We start from the raw sequence: 22,237 nt of genomic DNA, 5'->3' as shown, positions 1-22,237 counted from the left end.
AACATGAAGTAGAAACTTCTTCTGAAAACATAGAGTTCGGCAATGACAACTCTGATTGAAACTTTATACTATAGAAAAAAATGAAACAACTAGTAGAAAAATAAATCAAGCAAGACCTGAGTATGCTGATATAAAAGCAGTCTAAGGTATTTCTCTTTGATTCTGATAGAAATTTTATCAGTCATTTCGTATCGAAATGAATATAACTTTTCGTGCCCATTAAATCTCATACACTCCATTGAGGAAAAGTCAGTTAAGTTCTGAAACTGAAGTTCTGATCTATTCCTATGCATTCCCATAAATCAATAAAATGGAACTTTTTTCAGTTCAGATAGGCTATGGGAACTAAAATCGGATTATGACCGGAACCTAATAGTTTCTATAGGATTTTTTCAACAGGGTATCTTCAGTAAATCATGTTTGTAAATAATCAGAACATTAATAAAATCAATAAAATAATATTACAATAAAGAGAATTACACTATAAAATAAATTCATTACATCATTTCCTTTATCCCGTAATCAGGCTGCATACTCAGTCATACTAGGTATTTCAGAATCCAGTTGCTCGTTGTTAAAGCAGCTGGATAGGAGTATTGCTCGAACTTCCTAGTGGAAAAAGCAAGGGCCCTTACAGCAGTAAAAATTAATAGTTTTAATCACTATGTACTTTGGACATCTTAAAAATGAGAGTGAAAATAGAAAATAAATTAAATAAATTTAAAAACCTCGTAAACAAATAAGGTTAAAAATATAAAAAAAATATAGTTGAATAGTTTAATAATCAGGTAACGAAAAAGTCCTGAAGCATATTTGTCATAACATTATTTGCTTATGAGATATAAGCATTGTAAGAAATAGAAAATGCTAATTTTTAGAAATAAATTCGTGTAGTTAAAGAACTATAACAGATAACCGTTAGGTTTGGAATTTATAAGGGAGCTTAACTCATACTATATAAAAACGACATGAAAGTCGAAAACTGTATCTGCAATAGTTGCAAAGTTACCGCAATTTGTTTGTTGACAAATCGAGTCAGTGCTCGAACTTCGCTGTGCTCCAAAATCTAGATGTTTTTTAAAAAATTGAAAAAATTTTTTTTCGCCATATTGTTGCAAGTAGCTGTTTTTTTAATTTTTTTATGTTCTAGAATAAAATTAAAATAAAAAATAGAATTTGTTAAATAAATAAATGAATGAACTATTAACAAAAATTTTTAACTTCCCGCTAAGAAAATCGATGATTTTCACAAATTCGGGTAGTTATTGTTTTCACCCCGATTTGCGAAAATCAAAATTTCAACAGATGTCGACGTTTTGAGGGTTTAGGAAGCTATTCTGTATGTTTTTAGAATGATGTCTGAGTGTCTGTATGCGTGTATGCATGTGTGTGTGTGTCGCGCGCGCGCGCGCGTGTGTGTGTGTGTGTGTGTGTGTGTGTGTGTGTGTGTGACCTATAATTCTATAACTAATGAACCGATTTGGACGGTTGAGGCGGCAATCGAAAGAGCTTATCGGCCATCAACTTTTCTAAAAATTTCAGATCATTTGATCAAGTAGACTCGAAAATATCGGTGAATTACGAAAAAAAAAATTTTTTTTTTTAGTTATTTATTAATTTATCGGAAACGAGTCTAACGATCGACTTTAAAATCTAATCAGCTCTCGGGCTTGATAAGACGCGTCAATTTCGCCCTTAACCATCTCAATCGGATAATTCGTTCTAGAGTTATCGTGGGAAATAGAAATGGTAAAAAATGTTTTTTTGCGAATATATTTGAAACATCAGAACTAAACAATACCAAAATCCGATCAGCTTTAGAGTTTATTAAAACGCGTCGATTGCCACCTTAACCATCAAAATCGAGTCATTTGTCTAAGAGTTATCGCAGGAGAAAGAAACGATAAAAAACAGTTTGTTGCGAATATCTTTGATACGCCTGAAGAAAACAATTCCAAAATCTGACCAGCTCTAGAAAATAATGAAAGGCGTTGATTGCCACCTCAACCATCAAAGTCAGGTTATTTTTCTGAGAAGTATCGTGGAAAAAAGAAATGGTAAAAAACGGTTGTTCGCAAATATCTTTGAAATAACTAAAGCAAACGATTTGAAAATCTGATCAGCTTTAAACTTTATCAAAACAGGTCGATTGCTATTCAAACATGAAAATCAAATCATTTGTCAATGAAATGTCATGGGAGAAAGAAATGGTAAAAAACGTTTTTTTTGAAAACAATGGCATACAAAAGTATTTTCGAGCTCGAAGAGCTCGAAACTATATTCCTGGCAATATTTTCGAGCTCAAGGAGCTCGAAATGAGCAGGAAGTTTTGGGGCTGACCTGCAGGGTCAACCGATAGACCGATTTTTTTTTCTATTATACTTAGAAATGCAAGCTATGATTAAAAAAAAACGATTCCTTAATTGTTTATTTAAATAATCAAAATATGAAAAAAAACGATTATAAACAATGATATTGTTTGTGAGAAAAAATTTTTTTTTAAATCACTATTTTCTCACGTTAACAATGTGGTAAAAAAAAATTTTTTTCAAAAATATTTAATTAATCCATTTGTTTATTAATAATTTATATACAAATGGCATGAAAAAATTTGAAAAGTAATCATAAAATGCCTAACAAGAATATGAAATCAGTAATTCCTTAAAATTAAAGAAAAAATTATTTAATATACATAATTTAAATTTGAAATTTTTTTGTTACTCAAAAAATTTATAATTAATGGAATAAAAATATTTTATAAACTTTCATAACGTCATCTTGTTGAGTATGTTTATAAATAGGGCTCCAGGAAACAAAAAATTTATAGATTAATTATTTAAACTTTTACACCGCCTTCTATGACAACACAAACACGTAAAAAAAATTTTAATTAACAATTGAATAACTTTTTGAGAAATGGTGACAAAACTTTTATTACCACGGAATCATATTCTTTGAAGTGTCTAGATGACATCAGAATTTCTCCAAATTTTTTAATTAATATTTAATTGCATAAAAATATTATTTAAAAACTACGCTCACTAGAGTGGCGCGCACATGCCGAAACTGCCGCGCAAAAGCTGATTTTCAACATTAATTTAAAATTATAAATATTGCAGCTACAATTCGGGAAGTTGAGAACTCATTTGCTGAAATTTTCTGCTCTTTCATAAACTTTTTTAATATTTGAGCTATCACTTATACTTTTTGAGATTTTGCCAAAAAGCTGGACAGCTAATTTTTTTAATGGTTTTTTGTTACTAACAATCATAATTTTCTTTTCCAGAAAAAATCCAAAAAACGCTTTTTTCTAGATGCCATTCCGGATCGTTTAAGCCATCAACCATATTTTTAGAAGACCTCTTACTATTTTTCTCAGGAAATCGATTCTAGGCGTTTTGATCCCCAAGACAAACATCCCTAAACCAAACATCCCTGGGACCCTTAAATCTTGTTTGGAGTTAAAATTCTAACCAAGACTGATGGTGTATGCATATGCAGAGACGATGACATTTTCGACGCTATTTTGCGATGTAAAAAACTGGCACGTGTGCACTTAAGTATCTAACTAAAAAACTGTTCGATAATTAGTAGATATCGCGTATTGAAATGTGTAATCTGTCGCGTCAATTCACCAACTTATGATCCTTATCAAACTTAAAGTTTAATAGACACCGAACAATATTAGGTTTCATCCCAGATGTGTTGGTGGAATCGTCAGTGAGGCACCTCCAACACATCCTGCCTCATACCTAATACTGCAGTTACTATAAAAGTTATAAATGGGTTGGACCTATAACGCCACTATCCTTCGTACGGTTTTAAGTTAAATTAATTATTAATTACACCGGCACACAAAAAAAATTAAGTAGAATGTGCATTTGACCGGACCTACCTACGGGTACGTATTTTGGTCCGCTGAATCCGAATTCGAAGTCAGTTTGACCCCTACACCCTCGAAATTTCGAGAAAACTTCGAAAAACCGTAAAAATGATGAAAATCAGCAGTTTTAATGATAAAAAAATTTTTTGGAACTAAACTAAGCGTGATTTTCATGTATTTCGATCCGCTGAATATGAATCGAAACTTTATTGAGACTACGAGCCGTTTTAAATGTAAAAAAATCACACAAACTCTCCAAAATTCCGAAAAAAGTAATTTTTTTGGTTTTTTTACTCTCGTTTTTGACTTTTGAAGACTTAATTGTTTGTGCCTGTAACTAGGGCACCTCCACGTGGTGACGGTGGGCAACACCACCATCTGGCAGAGTCCCTGGGTTAACGGCGTATGTACCGTCATGGCCGGTACAAGTGATAAGTACTTTACGATGCAGGGAGTCGGAGCCCCAGTATCGGCGTCTGGTCAGGGTGAGAAAGCAGGCTCGCAGGCGTCGTCATCAAGCGACTGCAGCTCTTCAGAAGTGGGAAACTTGGCTACTGGAGAGTATACTATTACAAGAAGTAATTCTCATCTGTGTAATAAAAGTCTTGATTCATTTTGTTACATTTGTGGAGAATTCAATTTGGAAAGGAATCGAAGATCGTTATCTGATAAGATCAAACAAATTTATGAAGAATGTTTTGGTCTCCAAATTACTAATTTGGATTCAGCATGGGTTCCACATACGATTTGTAGTCGATGTAACATGATGTTAACCCTGTGGGAAAAAGACAAGAAACAGGACAACTTGAAATTCACATTACCAATGATATGGTCTTCACCAACTGGTTTACAGAATTGTTATTTCTGTATGACAGATAGTACCGGGTTCACCTGGAATACAAAAAACAAAATTGTATACGCCAATGTTTCATCAGCTATTAAGCCACAAAAAATAGAAGTTGTCAAGAAAATTAATACGGTTGAAGAAATGGATATAGAAGAAGACGATACGCTAGTTGAAAAAAGTTCGGAAGAAGAATATTCAGAAGATGAAGAGTACTTACCTGGCGGAAAAACAAAAGACCTTGAAACGTTTAGCCGAGAAGAACTTAATGATCTGGTTCGAGACTTAGCTTTACCGAAAGATGGAGCTGAATTACTTGCGTCAAGGTTGAAAGAAAAACATTTGCTGGCTAAAGGTGTATCAGTGACATTCAATCGAAATAGGGAAAAAAAATTCCGGAAATTTTTTATGAACGACGATTAAAATTCGGTGGTATACTGTTCAGATGTTAAAGTTTTAGTTGATGAATTGAAACCGAACACGTATAAGGACGATGAGTGCAGACTTTTTATCGATTCATCGAAATGAAGTCTTAAAGCTGTTTTGCTTCATATTGGGAATGAATTTGCGCCGATTCCAATAGCTCATTCGACAAAAGTGAAAGAAACTTATGAAAATTTACAGATTGTATTGGAAAAAATAAAATATTCAGAGCAAAACTGGAAAACTTGTGGAGATCTCAAAATTGCAACACTTCTGTTAGGTCAGCAATCGGGATTCACCAAATATCCTTGCTATTTATGTTTGTTTGATAGCAGAGACCGGAAAAATCACTATGTCAAAAAAGAATGGCCATCAAGATCTGCATTAAATCCTGGTTCCCATAATGTTATACGACCACCCTTTATTTAGCCTTCCAAATATTTGCTGCCACCACTACATATCAAGTTGGGACTCATAAAACAGTACGTGAAAGCTCTGAATAAAGATGGTGATTGTTTTGCGTACTTGAGAGGAAAGTTCCCTGCAATAAGTGATGCGCAATTAAAAGAGGGACTTTTTGATGGACCCCAAATACGATCTTTATTTCAGGATACAAATTTTGAAGTAACAATGAACGACACAGAAAAAGCAGCTTGGGTAAGCTTCATAAATGTTTCACAAAACTTTTTGGGAAATAACAGAAGTGAGGATTACAGCACTTTAATTGACGCATTGCTGGAAAACTACAAAAATTTGGGTTGCTTAATGAATCTCAAAGTACACTTTTTAGATTCTCATCTTGACCACTTCCCTGACAATTGTGGAGACTATAGTGAAGAACAGGGAGAACGTTTCCACCAAGACATCAGTGAAATGGAGAGTAGATACCAAGGAAATTGGAATGTTAACATGATGGCAGATTTTTGTTGGATGTTAAAAAGAGAAGTACCCGAAGAAAATCGTAAACGAAAGAGGAATTCACTACAAAAATCATTTAAGGATAAAAGAGTGCGATACAAACGAAGGGAAGTTTAAGATTCGTAAAAATCATTTCTTTCTATCTTTTTATGTCTTGTGTTTTTCAAAGATTTCAAGTTATTTGATATATCTAAGTTATAGAGTATTTATTTTAGGCATTAAATCATGATCAATCAATTTTTCTTCTGTTATGAATGGTAATTTTTACAATTTTTTCGAATTTTTCCAGCTTTCGAGGATGAATAGACTAAAAAAATTAAGATGCGAATTGAAGACATCAAAAGATATAAAATTTTATCTGAATTGGACCAGAAGAAGTTTTTTTATCATGAAAACTATATTTTTTCGGAATTTTCGAGAGTTTTGTGTGATTTTTTCACATTTAAAATGGCTTATGGTCTCAATAAAGTTTTGATTCATATTCAGCGGATCGAAATACATGAAAATCATGCTTAGTTTAGTTCCAGAACATTTTTTTATCATTAAAACTGCCAATTTTCATCATTTTTACGGTTTTTTGAAGTTTTTTTTGAAGGTCAAATGCACATTCTACTCAATTTTTTTTTTGTGCCGGTGTTATTTTTATTTTTATTTAATCTACTACGAGATAGTAAATTACTGGCTACATGTAGGTAAATGAACGCCATCTATGTGTATACGGCTGACTCTTTCACTATCCACATGCCACGTCACTCACAATGCATCTTATTCAACCGTTTAGGGTTATAAGTCAGGAACCAGTTGTCAAGGGGATCAATTATCCGGGGGATAAATTGTCCGGCGATCAAAACGCGTGGAACCCTATTTTTCGCAGAAAATCAACTTCTCGAGTAGACTATAAATAGGTAGGCACATAGTGTAATCTGATACTAGTTGAAACTTCCAATATCCTGCGCTATTGACAAGTTATGACAAGTTTATAAAATTGCGTTTGATCTATCAGTGCACTACTCCCTACCGTTTCAATTTCAAGTCGTATTTTTTTCTTTTTTTTTTTTTTATGAAATAAAAATAGTATTACATTTAAATACCATTGCATCTATTAACTTTCCAATAAATAACGTGTTGGGTCTAGCAAAGATAATTTTCATTTGTTTGTGTATAATTTTAACATTTTTTATATTGTGAACACCTGCAGAATGGAAGACAACTTTGGCAAACCAAAAAGATGCATTTATTGGGTTCCATGACAACTGATCCCCGACAAGTGATCACACGACAATTGATCCCACGGACAACCGATTCCACAAACAACTTATCCCACTGACAACAGGGATAACTGACAACTGATCCCACCAATCTCATATAATATGTTATTACACATATTTTTATATCTTACACTAATAATAATTAATTATTTGTACAATAACAATGCGTATAATTTTATTTTAAAATCAATAGTTAGTTTCACAATAATAATAAATATTAATTCATTTTAAAATCTACAAATATTTTCATAATAATAATAATAATAATATACATTAATTCATTATAAAATCTATAGTTAATATTATATGCATTATTTGATAATTAAACAAGGTATAACATATTTTATAAACGAATATCACTGAATCTTAATATTTAATTAATCACATTGTATGCAATACCACGTAAATATGTTAATAAATGACGATCGGAATATTCATTAATAACTTTTAAAATTCGTTCATTTTTATCGCGATATTTTTTTCGTGTTGGATTTTGACCATCTCCACCCGCAACAAATTGCTCCAGTTTGACATCTGTCATTGCTTGCTCGGACCGTAATAATTCAATAAAATGCCAAAATATAAGATGTGAAGCCTGCGCACGCTTATTGAATCCATTGTGCCACCCTTCAACACTGTTATTTGTTCGTGGTAAGCTCATTTTTACAGACGAATAATGATTCCAGATCTTAATATTATACCTTCCTGATCTTCTTTCACCCCGTCGATTTAATTCACCAACCCACGTTTTTTCGAAATAGTTCAATAACGGTTCAAGCTTATACGTATGTTCAACGAAAAATTTACTGGATATTAATTTTTCGTATGCCTTCAAAATGACTTTTTCAGGCACAAAGGCTAACGCCATTAATTTTTTTAATTCAAGGACATATTTAGAATCCTCAGAATATTTAGTTAGCAGCCCAGTTGATAGTATTTTTTTCCATACTGCATTACAAAAATGGAAAAGGCAACCCTTTAGAATAGTATTAGGATAAACACACTTAACAGCTTTATGAAAAGCCATTTCGAAATCAGCATTAATAATTTTTGGCTTCAAATCAGGGCGTAAACGTTTCAATTGCAACGTAAGTTTTCGTCGTTTTTTTAGTAGTAAGCACATACACTGACGGTACAAGATCGCTATTAATAAGCCCATGTATTGTATAAATCTGATAGAATATTGATGGTACATTATAAAATGTACCATCAGCAAACCATACATCTGACCGAGCAAGAGCACAAATTATCCTCTGTTGTAAACATCAAAAAATGATTATTTTTTGTAGCGTCGGATTCGTATAAAAATTTGTTTCCTGCATATGTTTGTTGGTATTTAGGTGAAATTTTAATATCGTCAAACGATGATGGATTTTCCGAAAAATTATCATGAGCTTATGTTGACGTTGTAACATTCGTGCCATTGCAGATCGATTCGGAAGTTCTGCAGCAACTTCCTTTGAAATATTCTTTAATGCAGATGATATCACAACACCTGTTGGCTCCTTTGATTTTTGGGCTTTTTTCTTCATTTTATGAACAACTATTCTGCTATCAATATGAGCACAATCCGGTAAATGATTATGTTCACCACATTCACTTATAATATTACCTGTACAAATACAAAAAAAAATATAAAAAAAATATATTGAGACAAATCGCTTTTTCTCTTTGCGATTTTAACCAGCAGCCACCAGAATTCGCGGGTTGAACCCTGACAGGCTGGCCTCTAACAAATTTTTATTTTACTAGGACAGAGCAATAGGCTAGGATTCTTGCAAAGCAAAGACCCACACTTATTCAAACATGGCAACGTATGTAAAACTCACTAACTTACCTCACGGCTTATTACTTATCAATAGATTCCTTATTGTTAATGAACTTATCAATTCTTACTTAATTAATAATACTTTTATTAAACTATTGAAGGATCTTACCAGTAGAATAGGATATGAATAGGATGAACAAATAGTAGATAAAATGAATCATTAACAATATGTGCAAGTTAATTGCCAATTATAATAATAAAAATTACTTACAAGAAAATGCAAGCATTGGATGTAATGTAGAGAGATATGTAGCACAGTATAACTTTATGTTACGAGTATATCGCCGGTACGTACAGTGATAGTTACTTAAACTAACTTTATTTATAATAATTAATAACTAAACTATAAACTATAATTTCAAGATAATTGCTAATAATGTACAGAATATCGCAAGTTAATTGTCCGAGTTACAATTAAGTTTTGCAAGTAAATTGCCGAAATTGATACTGAATAATTAATATAACAACGTCTGTACGCTAATTGATCCAGGATCGAAGTGTTTGACCGATAAATTTGGCGTAGGACTAGCCTTGGGACTCTGTCCCCACTTCACCCTTACGATCATGCGTCAACGTGAAAATTAGTCATGTGACCCCGGCACTATGACTTGTGTAGTTTCAGACGGCAACGAGACGGGGAAAAATGGGAACCGCAAGGCTGAGGACGACGAAGACAATTCACATTTTCTTTATATATAATCGTTATACTCACGATAGATTGAGTAAATACAACCGTTGTGTATAAGTAATAGTTTATTACACTGGCTCTTAATGAACTGTAGAGGCATATTTGATAATTCGTGACCATATGACCGGCATGATAAACGAACGAAATGAAAGGAGTGACATATTCAAATTATAATATAAAATAAGACAAATTCTTGACGTGAAATCATCGTTATATGATGACTCATACAATAATCCTATTACATTCATTAAAATATCTTTAAAATAACTATGTCATGACTCATCCATATTCGTTAATAAATATATATTATAATCGATAATTTTGAATTACGCTAATTTCTTAGTAAGCATTTATATTGGTAACAATTTATATTATTCTTAGTAAACGATCTAAATATTATATGTGAATACATATTATATGCAATCGGTAGGATCTATTGTCAGTTGGACCAGTAGTCATTGGGATCGGTTGTCATTGGGATCAGTTGTCGGTGGGATCAGATGCCGGTGGGATCAATTTGTAGCGATCACTTGTCGTTGGATCAAATTACTGGGATCAGGTGACTGCACACCATTAATTATAATCGCAGTGAAAAAAACATCCGTGGCAAATATAAGCGGATTTGAACAGACGAAGTTCTTAAATGACAAGCTATTTGCCAAAATACTATTTAAATAGGCAAGCAGCAAGTGCAGATTATTAGTGTAGAAACAGAGACAAGCATATGAATCACGCAGTGATGAGGATAAGAATGATTCTAGATTTTATGTACAGGAAGAAAATAAATCTGCAACAGAATACGTGGAACTTCCACTAAAGAGAGTGAGAATAACGCATACCAGTTGTACTTTATGTGATTTGACGAAAAATCTTGTTGCCGTGCCAGTAGAAGCACGTATTCAAGCATTTACACAACGTGGAAATTTCAAACTGAAGGAGAACCGTTGTTGTCAAACGCATTTGATAAAGAAACTTTTTTTTATGATGGACTTCGTCTGTTCCGAGAATATTCCAATCATAGTTCAATGGATACAAGAGAAATACTTCAGTTTTTTACTTGTAAAGTTGATGTTTCTCTCTTCTCTCAAATTTGCGAAGATTCTTTATCTGGAGAAAAGCTTCGAACATTCACAGACCTTAAGGGGAAAAACGTTAATACATTACGGGAAATGTTGACTAGCATGAAAATTAGTGAATCTCGCACAGTTACACAAGCATTGGTAGTATTTTTATTTGAATTAAGAACCGGTAATTCGAATGATATAAGATATGAGACTGCTTACTTAGCAAAAACTCTTTTCCAATTGAAAGAGAATACACTGGCTTTGATATTTGGCGGTACGTATGTTAGACATGAAAAGAGCAACAATAATGCTTATCAAAGAAAATCGTTTTCTGGCCAAAAGAAAATTCCGTTATGCAAACCTTTTACCATATATACCACAGATGGTTACACAATTGATATAGCAGGCCCGTTTAATGCTAATATGAACGATGCCACCATAATGAAAACCTTATTTGAAGATTCGAATGAATTAAAATCGATTATGAACAAAGGGATTTGTATTTTGTTTATAGAGGTTTTCTAAATGTTGTAGGAAGTATCGAAAATCTAGGAAATAACGTTTTAATACCAGCGTGTAAGGGAAATCGTGAACAATTCACTACTAAAGAAGCAAAATATTCAAGTACGATGGTTTGTTGAAGCGTTACACGGACATATCGGTCAGAAATATCATTTGCTACATCACAAATTGGATAATAAGTTATTGCCTGTCGTTAAGTTGCTCTGTCATATTGCTCGATTTTTACACAATATGTTTGGGAAAAGGTTGAATTCGGATTTGGAACTTGCTGACACAATAATGGATTAAATGAGAGAACGTGAAACACAACAAAATACATTACAGTACCTAATCGAAGCAAAAAAATTTAATCACCGGAAAAAACCTTTTACATTACCGTCTTTCAATTGCCTCATAGATTTTCCAGAATTAACTGAAAAAGATCTAAAAATCTTCTTTACATGAACATATCAAATGTCACAAGTGATATGTTACTTCGCTGAGGTGCTGGATAGTAACCACAATAATATTAATTAACTCAATTAATATTGAGTACTTGAAAGAAAATGACGATATAGTAAGGATGAAAGTTCGTTCTCGACACATGAATAGCAAGACATATCAATGTTTTATTGAATATGAACCAAATATGAATAACTATAAATGCATAAAGAGATACACCTGCATTGGCTTGAATGGAAATAGGACTGTAGGCTGTTGCTCACATGTATCATCAATAATTCATTATTTGTCACACAGCCACTATAAATTGAAAATCATCATGCCCGCTGAAATATTGAGACAATGTAAATTATCTTCGTCGTCCTTAGCCTTGCGGTTCCCATTTTTCCCCGTCTCGTTGCCGTCTGAAACTACACAAGTCATAGTGCCGTGGTCACATGACTAATTATCACGTCGACGCATGTCCGTAAGGGTGCAGTGGGGACAGAGTCCCGAGGCTAGTCCTACGCCCAAATTTATCGGTCAATCACTTCGATCCTGGATCAATTAGCGTTTAGACAACTTTTTTCCTTTATTATCAAATGAAGTGATAATTATTCTACATTAATTGAATTACGATATTTTCTATTAATTATCTGGCAATTATACTTGCGACATTATTTTACAATTTTGTATTAATTATTCTAAATCAAGTTTAAGTAAAATAAAACATTATTGTAAGTTACCGACGATCTAATTGCGTCGTAAACAATTATATAATTAAATAATAAATTCAATGTAATACTGCGTTATTTCACGTAGAGAAATATTGTATATTCAGCGTCTTCCAGGACAGACCTAATATTGTTATTTGCGCAGCGTTGATTGTAAGTAACTGAACTTTATTATAATTGGCAATAAAACTTGCATTTTTCTAATTAATTCCTTTCACTCTATCTCTCACTCATATTATTTATTATCATAAATTATTGGTAAGAATGATTAAATAATCTATTAAAAATATCATTTAATTAAGGAAGAATTGATAAGTCTATTAATTATAAGAAATCTATCGATAGGTAATAAGCCGTGAGATAAGTTAGTGAATTTTTCACATGTTGCCGAGTTTGAATAAGTGCGGGTCTTTGCTTTGCAAGAACCCCAACCCACTACTCTGTCCAAGTAAAATCAAATATTAGACTGCTGGTTAAAATCGCGAAGACAAGAAGCGATTTGTCTCAATATTAATACATATATTTGATGTTAAAAATGTGATCATAACTATAAAAGAAAATAGTAAGGAAGATTAAAATGTGTCAATATTTTTGTATGGAAAATAAAAATTATTAATATTTTATACAAAATACTGTTTTTATTTTGACAAAAGTGACCTCTATTAGATTAGTGAAAATACACTATGTGCCTACCTATTTAGAACTTTTATTGTTTTGAATATGTTCCACCCATCACACGAACTAGCAATATAATAAAGGCACCAATGTCAAAAAAGACACCAGTGCAGATTTCATATGGAAATACGGTGAGGCCCTTTCAATTAATGAATCTTATTTTATAAGTTAAGTGGTGTACTTAATGTTAATACTTGTAGCACGTGGCCCAATAGGGACGATAGCCAAGAAGGAAACAAAAAACAAATGCTAATACTTTAAGTAGAATGAAAATGCAAATTCTAAGTACAACTACATACTTTCGCGTCATCCCACATGAATTCTTTTTTTAGATTATAATGGAATACTCGGTATAGAATTCTACGAAAATACGAAGTAACTAGTCTAGTAGAAGATCCTATAACTTTTAAACATTTTAGTTCTTTAGAATATCATTTATCGAAGCAGAAGATTTCGTTTTCGAAGCGTGAAAGAAAAAGTAATATTTCTTCGAGGTAATGGTGAACTTAATCAAGGATATGAACCTCGTATAAAATTTGATCACGTTATTTACCCGGGTGGAATCACTCATTAGTACGCAATATATAATTTCAATAATGATGTAGAAGAAAATGTGCTCATAATACCCAGGGCCCAGTAAAATAGTGTTGATAAAGTGGTGTCCCTTCTGTCTAGAACATTCGTATGGAAAAGAGCGTACAGCAATATTTTCTTGACTAGAACAATACGCTGACCTATTCTACAGTCTGGAAGAACCATTGCGTTCAACAGAAACAGTGATAGACACTATATATTCTAACGATAATGCACCGGTGTTCGAATCTTATTTCATCGTCACGAGTAAAACCGTAATACGGCAAGCCTAACTCAAACCTTGTTTCGTCATGATGAGGAAACTTGAAACATGGCATGCCAAAGAATATCCCAACTTGGTTGTGTTACGTTTCCGTAAAATTTCTTAATTGAATCAATATAATTAATTTATTAATAATTTTTTATAAATCAATTCTGCGCTATGTTAATGAAAATATCGCTGATAAGCATTTTTAAAACGTCAACACAGGTTACCTGCAGACAAAAGAAAGTGTCTGCATAGATGAGAATTGGACTGCACCGATCTTACCATTAGAACCTTGAGATGTGACAATAAAAATACTTGATGTATAATGAATGCAGTCTGAAAAGAAAATCAGTTAAACAGATGACTCAGCAAAAACTAGAATTCTGATAAATCTGAAACTATCAGTTTGCTTATAACTTTCTATTAATTATACAATAAAGCTAAGAATAATCATTCTAACCATATTTTTGGGGTGCCAATAAGCACCCAAATATTTTCACATACATCATTACATATCCGCAACTCTATTGCTACAGGAGCAAACGCTTGATAGTAGTCCCACTCTGTTCTACAACCCTGAACACTGAGCAGTAGTTCGGGTTTCCTTTCAGTTTCCTATCTTTTACTTATCCTATAAATAATACTCATATAGAGTTATAATCGGAAACAAAAATAAATTAAATTGCGAGAAATAATAATAATAATCAACAATCAGGGCCCGCCCAGGGTTTGTTGACACTGTAACAGGGAAAATTTAAATTTTCCACGTTAGATTTTATTACTCTCTTCTATGAGAGCCGTCAATAGAAACTATTACTACCCCAGGGTTATCCGGGGTAGAGTGCGATTGTCGTCCCGAGCGGAAATCGTAGGGGCTTGTCCGTCAGTCCCACTTAGTCATAAGTAGGAGTGACTAAATTTTTCGGAAGTTACCGAATTCGGGCGAGTGGGTGCACAATTATAAGTGCAGTTTGAACTGAGGTCGAGGCAGACAACCAGACGAACCACCCGAAGAGCAAGACGCATAAGCAACTCAAGTAATTAATTATTTCAGACTTGGATTCTCTTTGTGGAACCAAGCGATAATCAATTATAATTATTAGATACCAGGCCATTAGCCGGTATCCTTGTGACAATTAATTAATTATTTGGAAAAGTAGGTGAACGAGATATATACGAGCTGAAGGAGAAAAGGCGAGATAGCGAGAGACAGAAGGAAAAGACTGAGGAGAAGGAACAAGAACGACAGACCAGAAAACCGACGAGACGAAGCACCGGACAAGGACGGAAGAAACCGCATCAAAAAAAAAAATCAGGTATTAGTTAAATTAATTCTCTAGGCCTTAGCCAGAAAATTAATTTAATTCAAAGTACTTAGTCGTTCTTCGGGGTGATCCGCGTCTAGGTCAATAGTTATTAATTAGTTATAAAATTTATTAAATTAAAATTAAGCCAGACATTTGTCTAACCGGATCCAGGCCATCTGCCGGATCCAGGGCGTCGTTCATAATTCCAGGCCATTGCCGGAATTCTTGCGTCGTAGAAATTTCTAGGCCTATTGTGTGTAATACAATCAGAAATTTCCATGTTTAGTCCGTGATAAAATAAATTATTAATTAATTAAATTAGATAAATAAATTAATTGAAATTATAAAAATAATTCACATCAATAAATAAACTGAGTAAGAAATTAATAATTGGTTAATAAAATAGTTAAATTGTCGGAGGTATATTAATTATTTAATGAATAAAATTAATAATTAAAGTTAACTAATAAAATTACTATAAAATAAAATGATCATAAGTGAAATAAAAATCAAAGAAAAGAAAGAAGCCAAATGACCGAGAATAAAGATGGTGGAACTTTGAGTGAAGCGAGAATCGGGAAAGGGGTACTGAAATTTACTGATAAAAAACTCGAAGTATCAAGTATTGTGATTTCGGATCGATGTTAAATTTAATAATTATCGGTTAGTTATTGGAAAGGAGTAAAATTGAAATTAATCAATTGATAATAATGAGATCAGATTTTAAATTAAAATATTGTAATAATTAATTTTTTAGGTAAAACGATTTTAAATAAAATCACGATTCTAAATAAGTCCAAAAATAGTTGGCTAATTAGGTTTAAGAAATTTGGTCGTCAAAGATAATTGACAATTGTTATAAAGTATAAAGGTCATAAGATTATAAGTTATAAGGTTTAAAGGTCATAAGGTAAAGACATCTAATTTAGTTATAAATTTATCTTTCCTTTTCCTACTTTTACAATTAGAATTTACACCGACCCTGAGTATTAAGAACCGGTTCTGGACGACCATTTAATCCTTCCAGAGGCGCCCTTAAAAAGGAATTAAAGGACAACCAAGGTAACAGTACCCCTGTTATAAAACCCAGAAGAGGCCAAACTTGGACACTTATAAATAATGAAAATATTCAAATAAAAACTGAGGAAATGTCAGTATGTAACAATTGTTATCAGGAAAGTCTGTCGCATGGCTCAAGTCAGACGTATCTTTGGAATCCCTGACCAATACCTGATGGTGATGAGTCATCACTAATGACCTACAGCTTGCTAAAGTAAGGTTTGTTTTTGGAGAATTCCGTGGCGTAGCTTGAGTTAGGCGTATCGTTGGAATCCTTCACTGATATCTAAGGTATTTTATTTAGCATAACTTAACTGAGGAGTCACAATTGGTTGTGTAGTATGGTAGTTAAACTGTGAGTCTTTTGTGCGTAAGGTCCCAGCTTTAAATCCAACTACAGTACTCGCCGTTGTTAATGAGTCGAGTATTTTTCCTTGAGCTAAAATGTATTTATAAAATAAAATAACTTGCATATTTGATAACAATTGCTCCACAAAACAATTTAAAAAGTCAGTCTATCCGTTGACCCTGCAGGCCAGTCCCAAAACTTCCCGCTGTTTTTGAACTCTTTGAGCTTGGAAATTGTTAGAAATACATTTTTAAGCTATTCGAGGTCAAAAATACTTTTCTATGCCTTTGTTTTCGAAAAAAAAACGTTTTTTACAATTTTTTTTAAAATGACATCTCTCAAACTAATAAACCGATTGAGACGGTTAAGGTGACAATCAACGCGTTTTATTGAGTTCTACAGCTGATCAGAATTTAATATTGATTTATCTAGTCGTTCATGAGAAATTTCGAAAATACTGAAAAAAAAAATTTTTTTTTAATTCTTTCGACAATGGTTTCTCTTGAACGAATGAACCGATTTTGATAGTTAAGGTGGCATTCGATGCGGCTTATAAAGTTTCAGAGTCCAGTTGATTTTGGAATCAATCCATTGAACACATTACAAATTATGCAAAAAAAAAACATTCTTGAATAAAGTTTATTTTTGGAATATCTCTGAACAAATCTCACGGATCAAGCTCAATTTATGCTCAGCTTTTAGATATTGACCAGCAGCGTCGAATGACACTTTGACGATCAAAATCGGTTCTTCCGTTCAAAAGTTATAGATATTTACGTTACGATATTTACATACATACACTTGGGCATCATCTTAAAATTAATCAGAATTGCTTATTAGAACCTCAAATCGTTAAGATCTCTTAGAAATTCGATTTTCGAAAATCGAACCGAAACCAATAACTTCCCGAATTTTTGAAAAATTCCAATTTTCTTAGCAGGAAGTTAAAAATAAATAAACAAATTTTTTTCTTTCTAATATGGTTGACATTGTAGAATCATACACAGTCATATATGACCATAGTCATATTAAGAGAAGTGATTTAATCCATCCTGATTGTATATCTATATATTAGTCGATTCAAATTGTTCTGAATCATTTTAAATAATTTTTCTTAATCAGGATAGAATGCGAATTTCTATGTATAGCCATTTTCCACGGATAGGTTGTAGTGTTTATGTGAGAGTTCAGTTTTCGGAAATGTGTCGAATGTAGCTTTCTTAGTAATAAAGGGAATCGGACGTACGTTATTTCCGTGATGTCAGCCTCATGTGGTTGCCTTATTTTGGCGTAAACTTGGAATTTGGCATGGTTGATTCGGACCTCATAAAAACGAATTGAAATTTCTAGTCGGGAATTAATTTAAATTCAAATCAAATCATCTGATAAAAGGATGGAAACTTATGAAGAAGTTGAATTTATTAATCTATTGAGCACGTCTTATATGTTTTATCAGGGTAAAAAATTAAGTGACAGAACAACTGGCATCACTCTAAACAAACTTTCAGTTACATCTCTATACTTACATGCTAGAGTAACTCAATGTGCAAATATAATAATCATGTACATATATAGTGACTTTTCGTTATTATAATATCCCGTTCAAAATGAATTAATTGCGCACGAAGAAGAGAAGAAACAACTAACGGTGAGTGCATTATGTTGTGGCAGTTTTTCAATAGTAGAACACACCTAATGCTTTAGCGTTTGAGTTAATTTTAATTTAGAAGAAGGAAATGATTATACAACACAAGCTCTCATCAAAATTAAAAGCTTTATTTCTTAAAAAACTTCTTTTTTTTTTTTGTACGTGAAACAGATCGAGGTCTTAAATTATCAATTCAAGAACATTTTTAAAATGCAGTAATTATTACGTTTGTTAGTTGCATTAATCTAGGTTAATGATGAAGCAAAATTTAATTCAAGAAAAAATCATCGCTACCTTATCGAAGTCTATGAATCCAGAACCCTCCAGTGGGTTATCAGCTTTTGATTCTGAATTTTCTGGAAATAACTAAAGTAAATTTCAATTATTTACTTATACATGGTTTGCTTAAATATTAAAAGTATGTCTTATATGTACAGTCGAATTCTAATAAGTCTGACAACTAGTCGATGGAAGAGTAGAAATTTCTTAGAAATTAGGACTTGTCGAATGCATTTCTTTCTTTCAAAAATGAATTGCAATATAGAGGCTGTTAAATCACATGCCTGATGCTAATATACAGGACTATGTAAATACATAGCAGCAGGCGGGAGACAGCATTATTCCTAGTAAGAGTCAAGATTAAGTTGAAGTTCAGACTTACTGAATTCGATTTGACTTTCAATAAACTACATTGTTCTACAATTATTAATATCATGCAGTATTGTATTTGATCCTTTAATTTTTCGTCTTATCAACCATTGATGCGATATCTATGGTGCAAGCAGTGAAGGACAGATGCATTATGTAATTAACATACACTGCTCAAAAAACACGTCAATCACCGAGTTGGTGGTGGATTGATTGCAAGCTTTTTAGGGGGTTCCATGTGTCTTTCTCCCCGGACAAAATATCTCCGACAAAATATCCTCAAATAATATATCTCCAGACAAATTATCCTTATGACAAAATATCCTTATGACAGAATATCACCATAATTATTTAATTAATATTTAAAACTAATAGAACTAAAAAAAGTTCTCAGGATAGCCTGCAGGTTCAACCGTTTCTCAATTTTCTTTTTTTTAACTAATGTAAAATTCCGGGAAAAAATAATTTTGATCTCCGTACATCTCCGTTGATCAATGGAGATCAAAAAATTGCGAGCCAGATGTACATAGATGTACGGAGATACAAGATGATCAAAATTGTGATGGCCGTATATCTACTTCGATGTACGTTGATCTCATAACCCATGTAACCTCCTAATTTCAGTTGATCAACGTACATCTCAGTAGATCTACTCAGATCAAAAAAAAATTTTAGGTTATATGGGTTATGAGATCAACATACATCTAAGTAGATATACGTATAAGTATATACGGCTATCACAATTGTAATCATCTTATATCTCTGTACATCTATGTACATCTGGCTCGCCATTTTTTGATCTCCATTGATCAACGGAGATGTACGGAGATCAAAATTATTTTTTCCCGGGATTTATAATAATTGAATTTTGTTTGTGTTTTTTCGAAAATATACCAACACATATGCTTGTTATCATGCTGTGGCCTTTTTTCATGGATTTTGTGTGTTCATTTGAAAACACCCTAATAGCCACTTTAGCTTGAAATTGAGGGTAATTTGATGTTGAAATTACCTTAAATCTGCTGCCCAAATTTGCAGACAATTTCACAGCAAAAGTTGAAAATAAAAATTTACGGTTGATTTTTCTTGAATTTCAATGTAAACTTTTACGACAAAAAAACAGTCGGTAATGTTCATTTTTACCATTTCAGAAGGTAAGCCAATTTATACACAAAATTGTCTACAATTTGAGGGTAAAAATATACTTTACAATTTTTCGCGTTAAATTAACAATAAATTGACATAAAATTTGCGTGAAAATTAACAACTTTTTTTCAGTCAACTTTTGAAGTAAATTTTCATTATAATTCGGGCAGTAAATTTACTTCAAATTCTATAGCAAGTTGCATATAAATTGTCGTAAAAAATGGAAAAGTCCGAAGTTGACGGAAATTTGACAAAAAATTCAACGAAAATTTTGTACAGTAAACTTTTGCTCAAGCAAACTGTGTTATTAGGGTAGACCAACACATATGTTTGTTATCATGATGTGCCCTTCTTTCATGTATATTGTGTGTGTTGATTCGAAAATAGACCAACGCATATGCTTGTCGTGCTGTGCCGTTCTTTTACCGATTTCGTGTGTTTTCTTTTCTCAATATTTTTTTCCAAGTCTGTTTTTTCCAGTCTATGTTTTTAGAAACTATTTTTCCGATTGCCAAGGATATTTTATCATGGGCATATTTTGTCAAAGGGATAATTTGTTTGGAGATATTTTATCTGATATTTTGTCACGAAGATATTTTGTCACAAGGATATTTCCAGGGATATTTTGTCCGGGAATGAAGACGCCTGATATCGTATATATTATATATATTTTAAATATATTGAAAATATATCTTAGAATATATAAAAAATACATGTATAAAAATATGAAAACTATATTTTCTCAAGTTAATCAACAACATAGAAAAAGAAATATAAAAAATTTATATAAAAAATATATTTTTAATTTAACCAGTAACCTAGGTAAAAAAAATCATTAAAAAATTGTATAAAAAATATATTTTTTATATAATTTTTTTATATTTTCGCAATCACATTTTTTATAGATTTAAAATATATGACTAATATATTTTTTTTATGTTACCATACCTATATTTTTTTTATATTCTTATGCATGTATTTTTTATATATTCTAAGATATATTTTTAATACATTTAAGATATATAAAACATATACGAAAATCGGTCAAAGTTAGCTATTTAAAATATATTTTTTATACGTATTTTATATATATTTATATATTTTTTATGCATTTTTAATATATTTTTTTTTAATTTTTTTCATGGGGGATAAAAGACCTAACTTCACTATGTATTAGTAATTTTTTTTATACCCGATGAAAAAAGATTTTATACAATTATATAAAATTGGATAGAAAAAATGGCCCGATCCAATTGTATACAATCGTACATAATTATATCTAATTGTATACAATCGTGTATAATTGTATATACTTTGTATATAATTCGTATATAATTTGTATATGATTCTATGTAATTGTATACAAAATCTATACATTTGTATATAATCACATACTGTATTCGTATGCCATGTAGCCAAGACATGTAGTGGGCCAGACAGGAGTAAACTGTGCTACAAGTGTGGCACACCCGATCACAAGGATGTGGACTGCAGAATGGAGCCTCGGTGCATAATCTGCTCTGAAGTCCCTGAAAAGCCCCCCTCAGATCATTCAGTCGGGTCAAAAAGGTGTTCAAGGTTCATCGCTGAACTCAAGAGGATCTCAGCTAGGACGAAATGACGCGTTTTATACAAATCAACTTAGGAAAAAGATGGGTGGCGCACCAGCTTCTCCATCAATACTTCCAGGAATTCGCCGTAAATATCTGCCTTATATCTGAGCAAAATAATACAACAAAAGATGACCATTGGCTCTCCGATCTCTCAGGCAGCCCAGTAATTTGGATTGTTACTCCAAATTCTTTCCAAATTGTAGAGTATGGGGCCAAAGACGGCTTCGTGTGGGTAAAGACCCTTTACTGGACCTTAATAAGCTGCTGTTACTCGCCAAATACTAGTGTGGAAGACTTCAAAGACAAGATCTCGATCCTAGAGACCTTCGTAAGAGACCAAAAGGGTGAACTCATTCTTG

At 32.4% G+C, this 22,237-nt stretch overlaps 1 protein-coding gene across 5 annotated transcripts in view; it reads right to left on the bottom strand.

The window, feature by feature from the left end:
• The window catches only part of LOC103568657 (collagen alpha-1(XV) chain), a 493,917-nt gene that overhangs the window by 316,140 nt on the left and 155,540 nt on the right, over window positions 1-22,237 (bottom strand). For all 5 annotated transcript variants that reach the window (XM_053740819.1, XM_053740818.1, XM_053740817.1 and 2 more), the window contains exon 7: window positions 18,766-18,837. In XM_053740819.1, the coding sequence (XP_053596794.1) occupies window positions 18,766-18,837 (72 nt within the window). The remainder of the gene's footprint in view (window positions 1-18,765; window positions 18,838-22,237) is intronic.

Source organism: Microplitis demolitor, chromosome 7 (genome assembly GCF_026212275.2).
Source record: "Microplitis demolitor isolate Queensland-Clemson2020A chromosome 7, iyMicDemo2.1a, whole genome shotgun sequence".
Taxonomy (NCBI): Eukaryota; Metazoa; Arthropoda; class Insecta; order Hymenoptera; family Braconidae; genus Microplitis; species Microplitis demolitor.
This window is presented reverse-complemented; position numbering and strand designations above follow the sequence as displayed.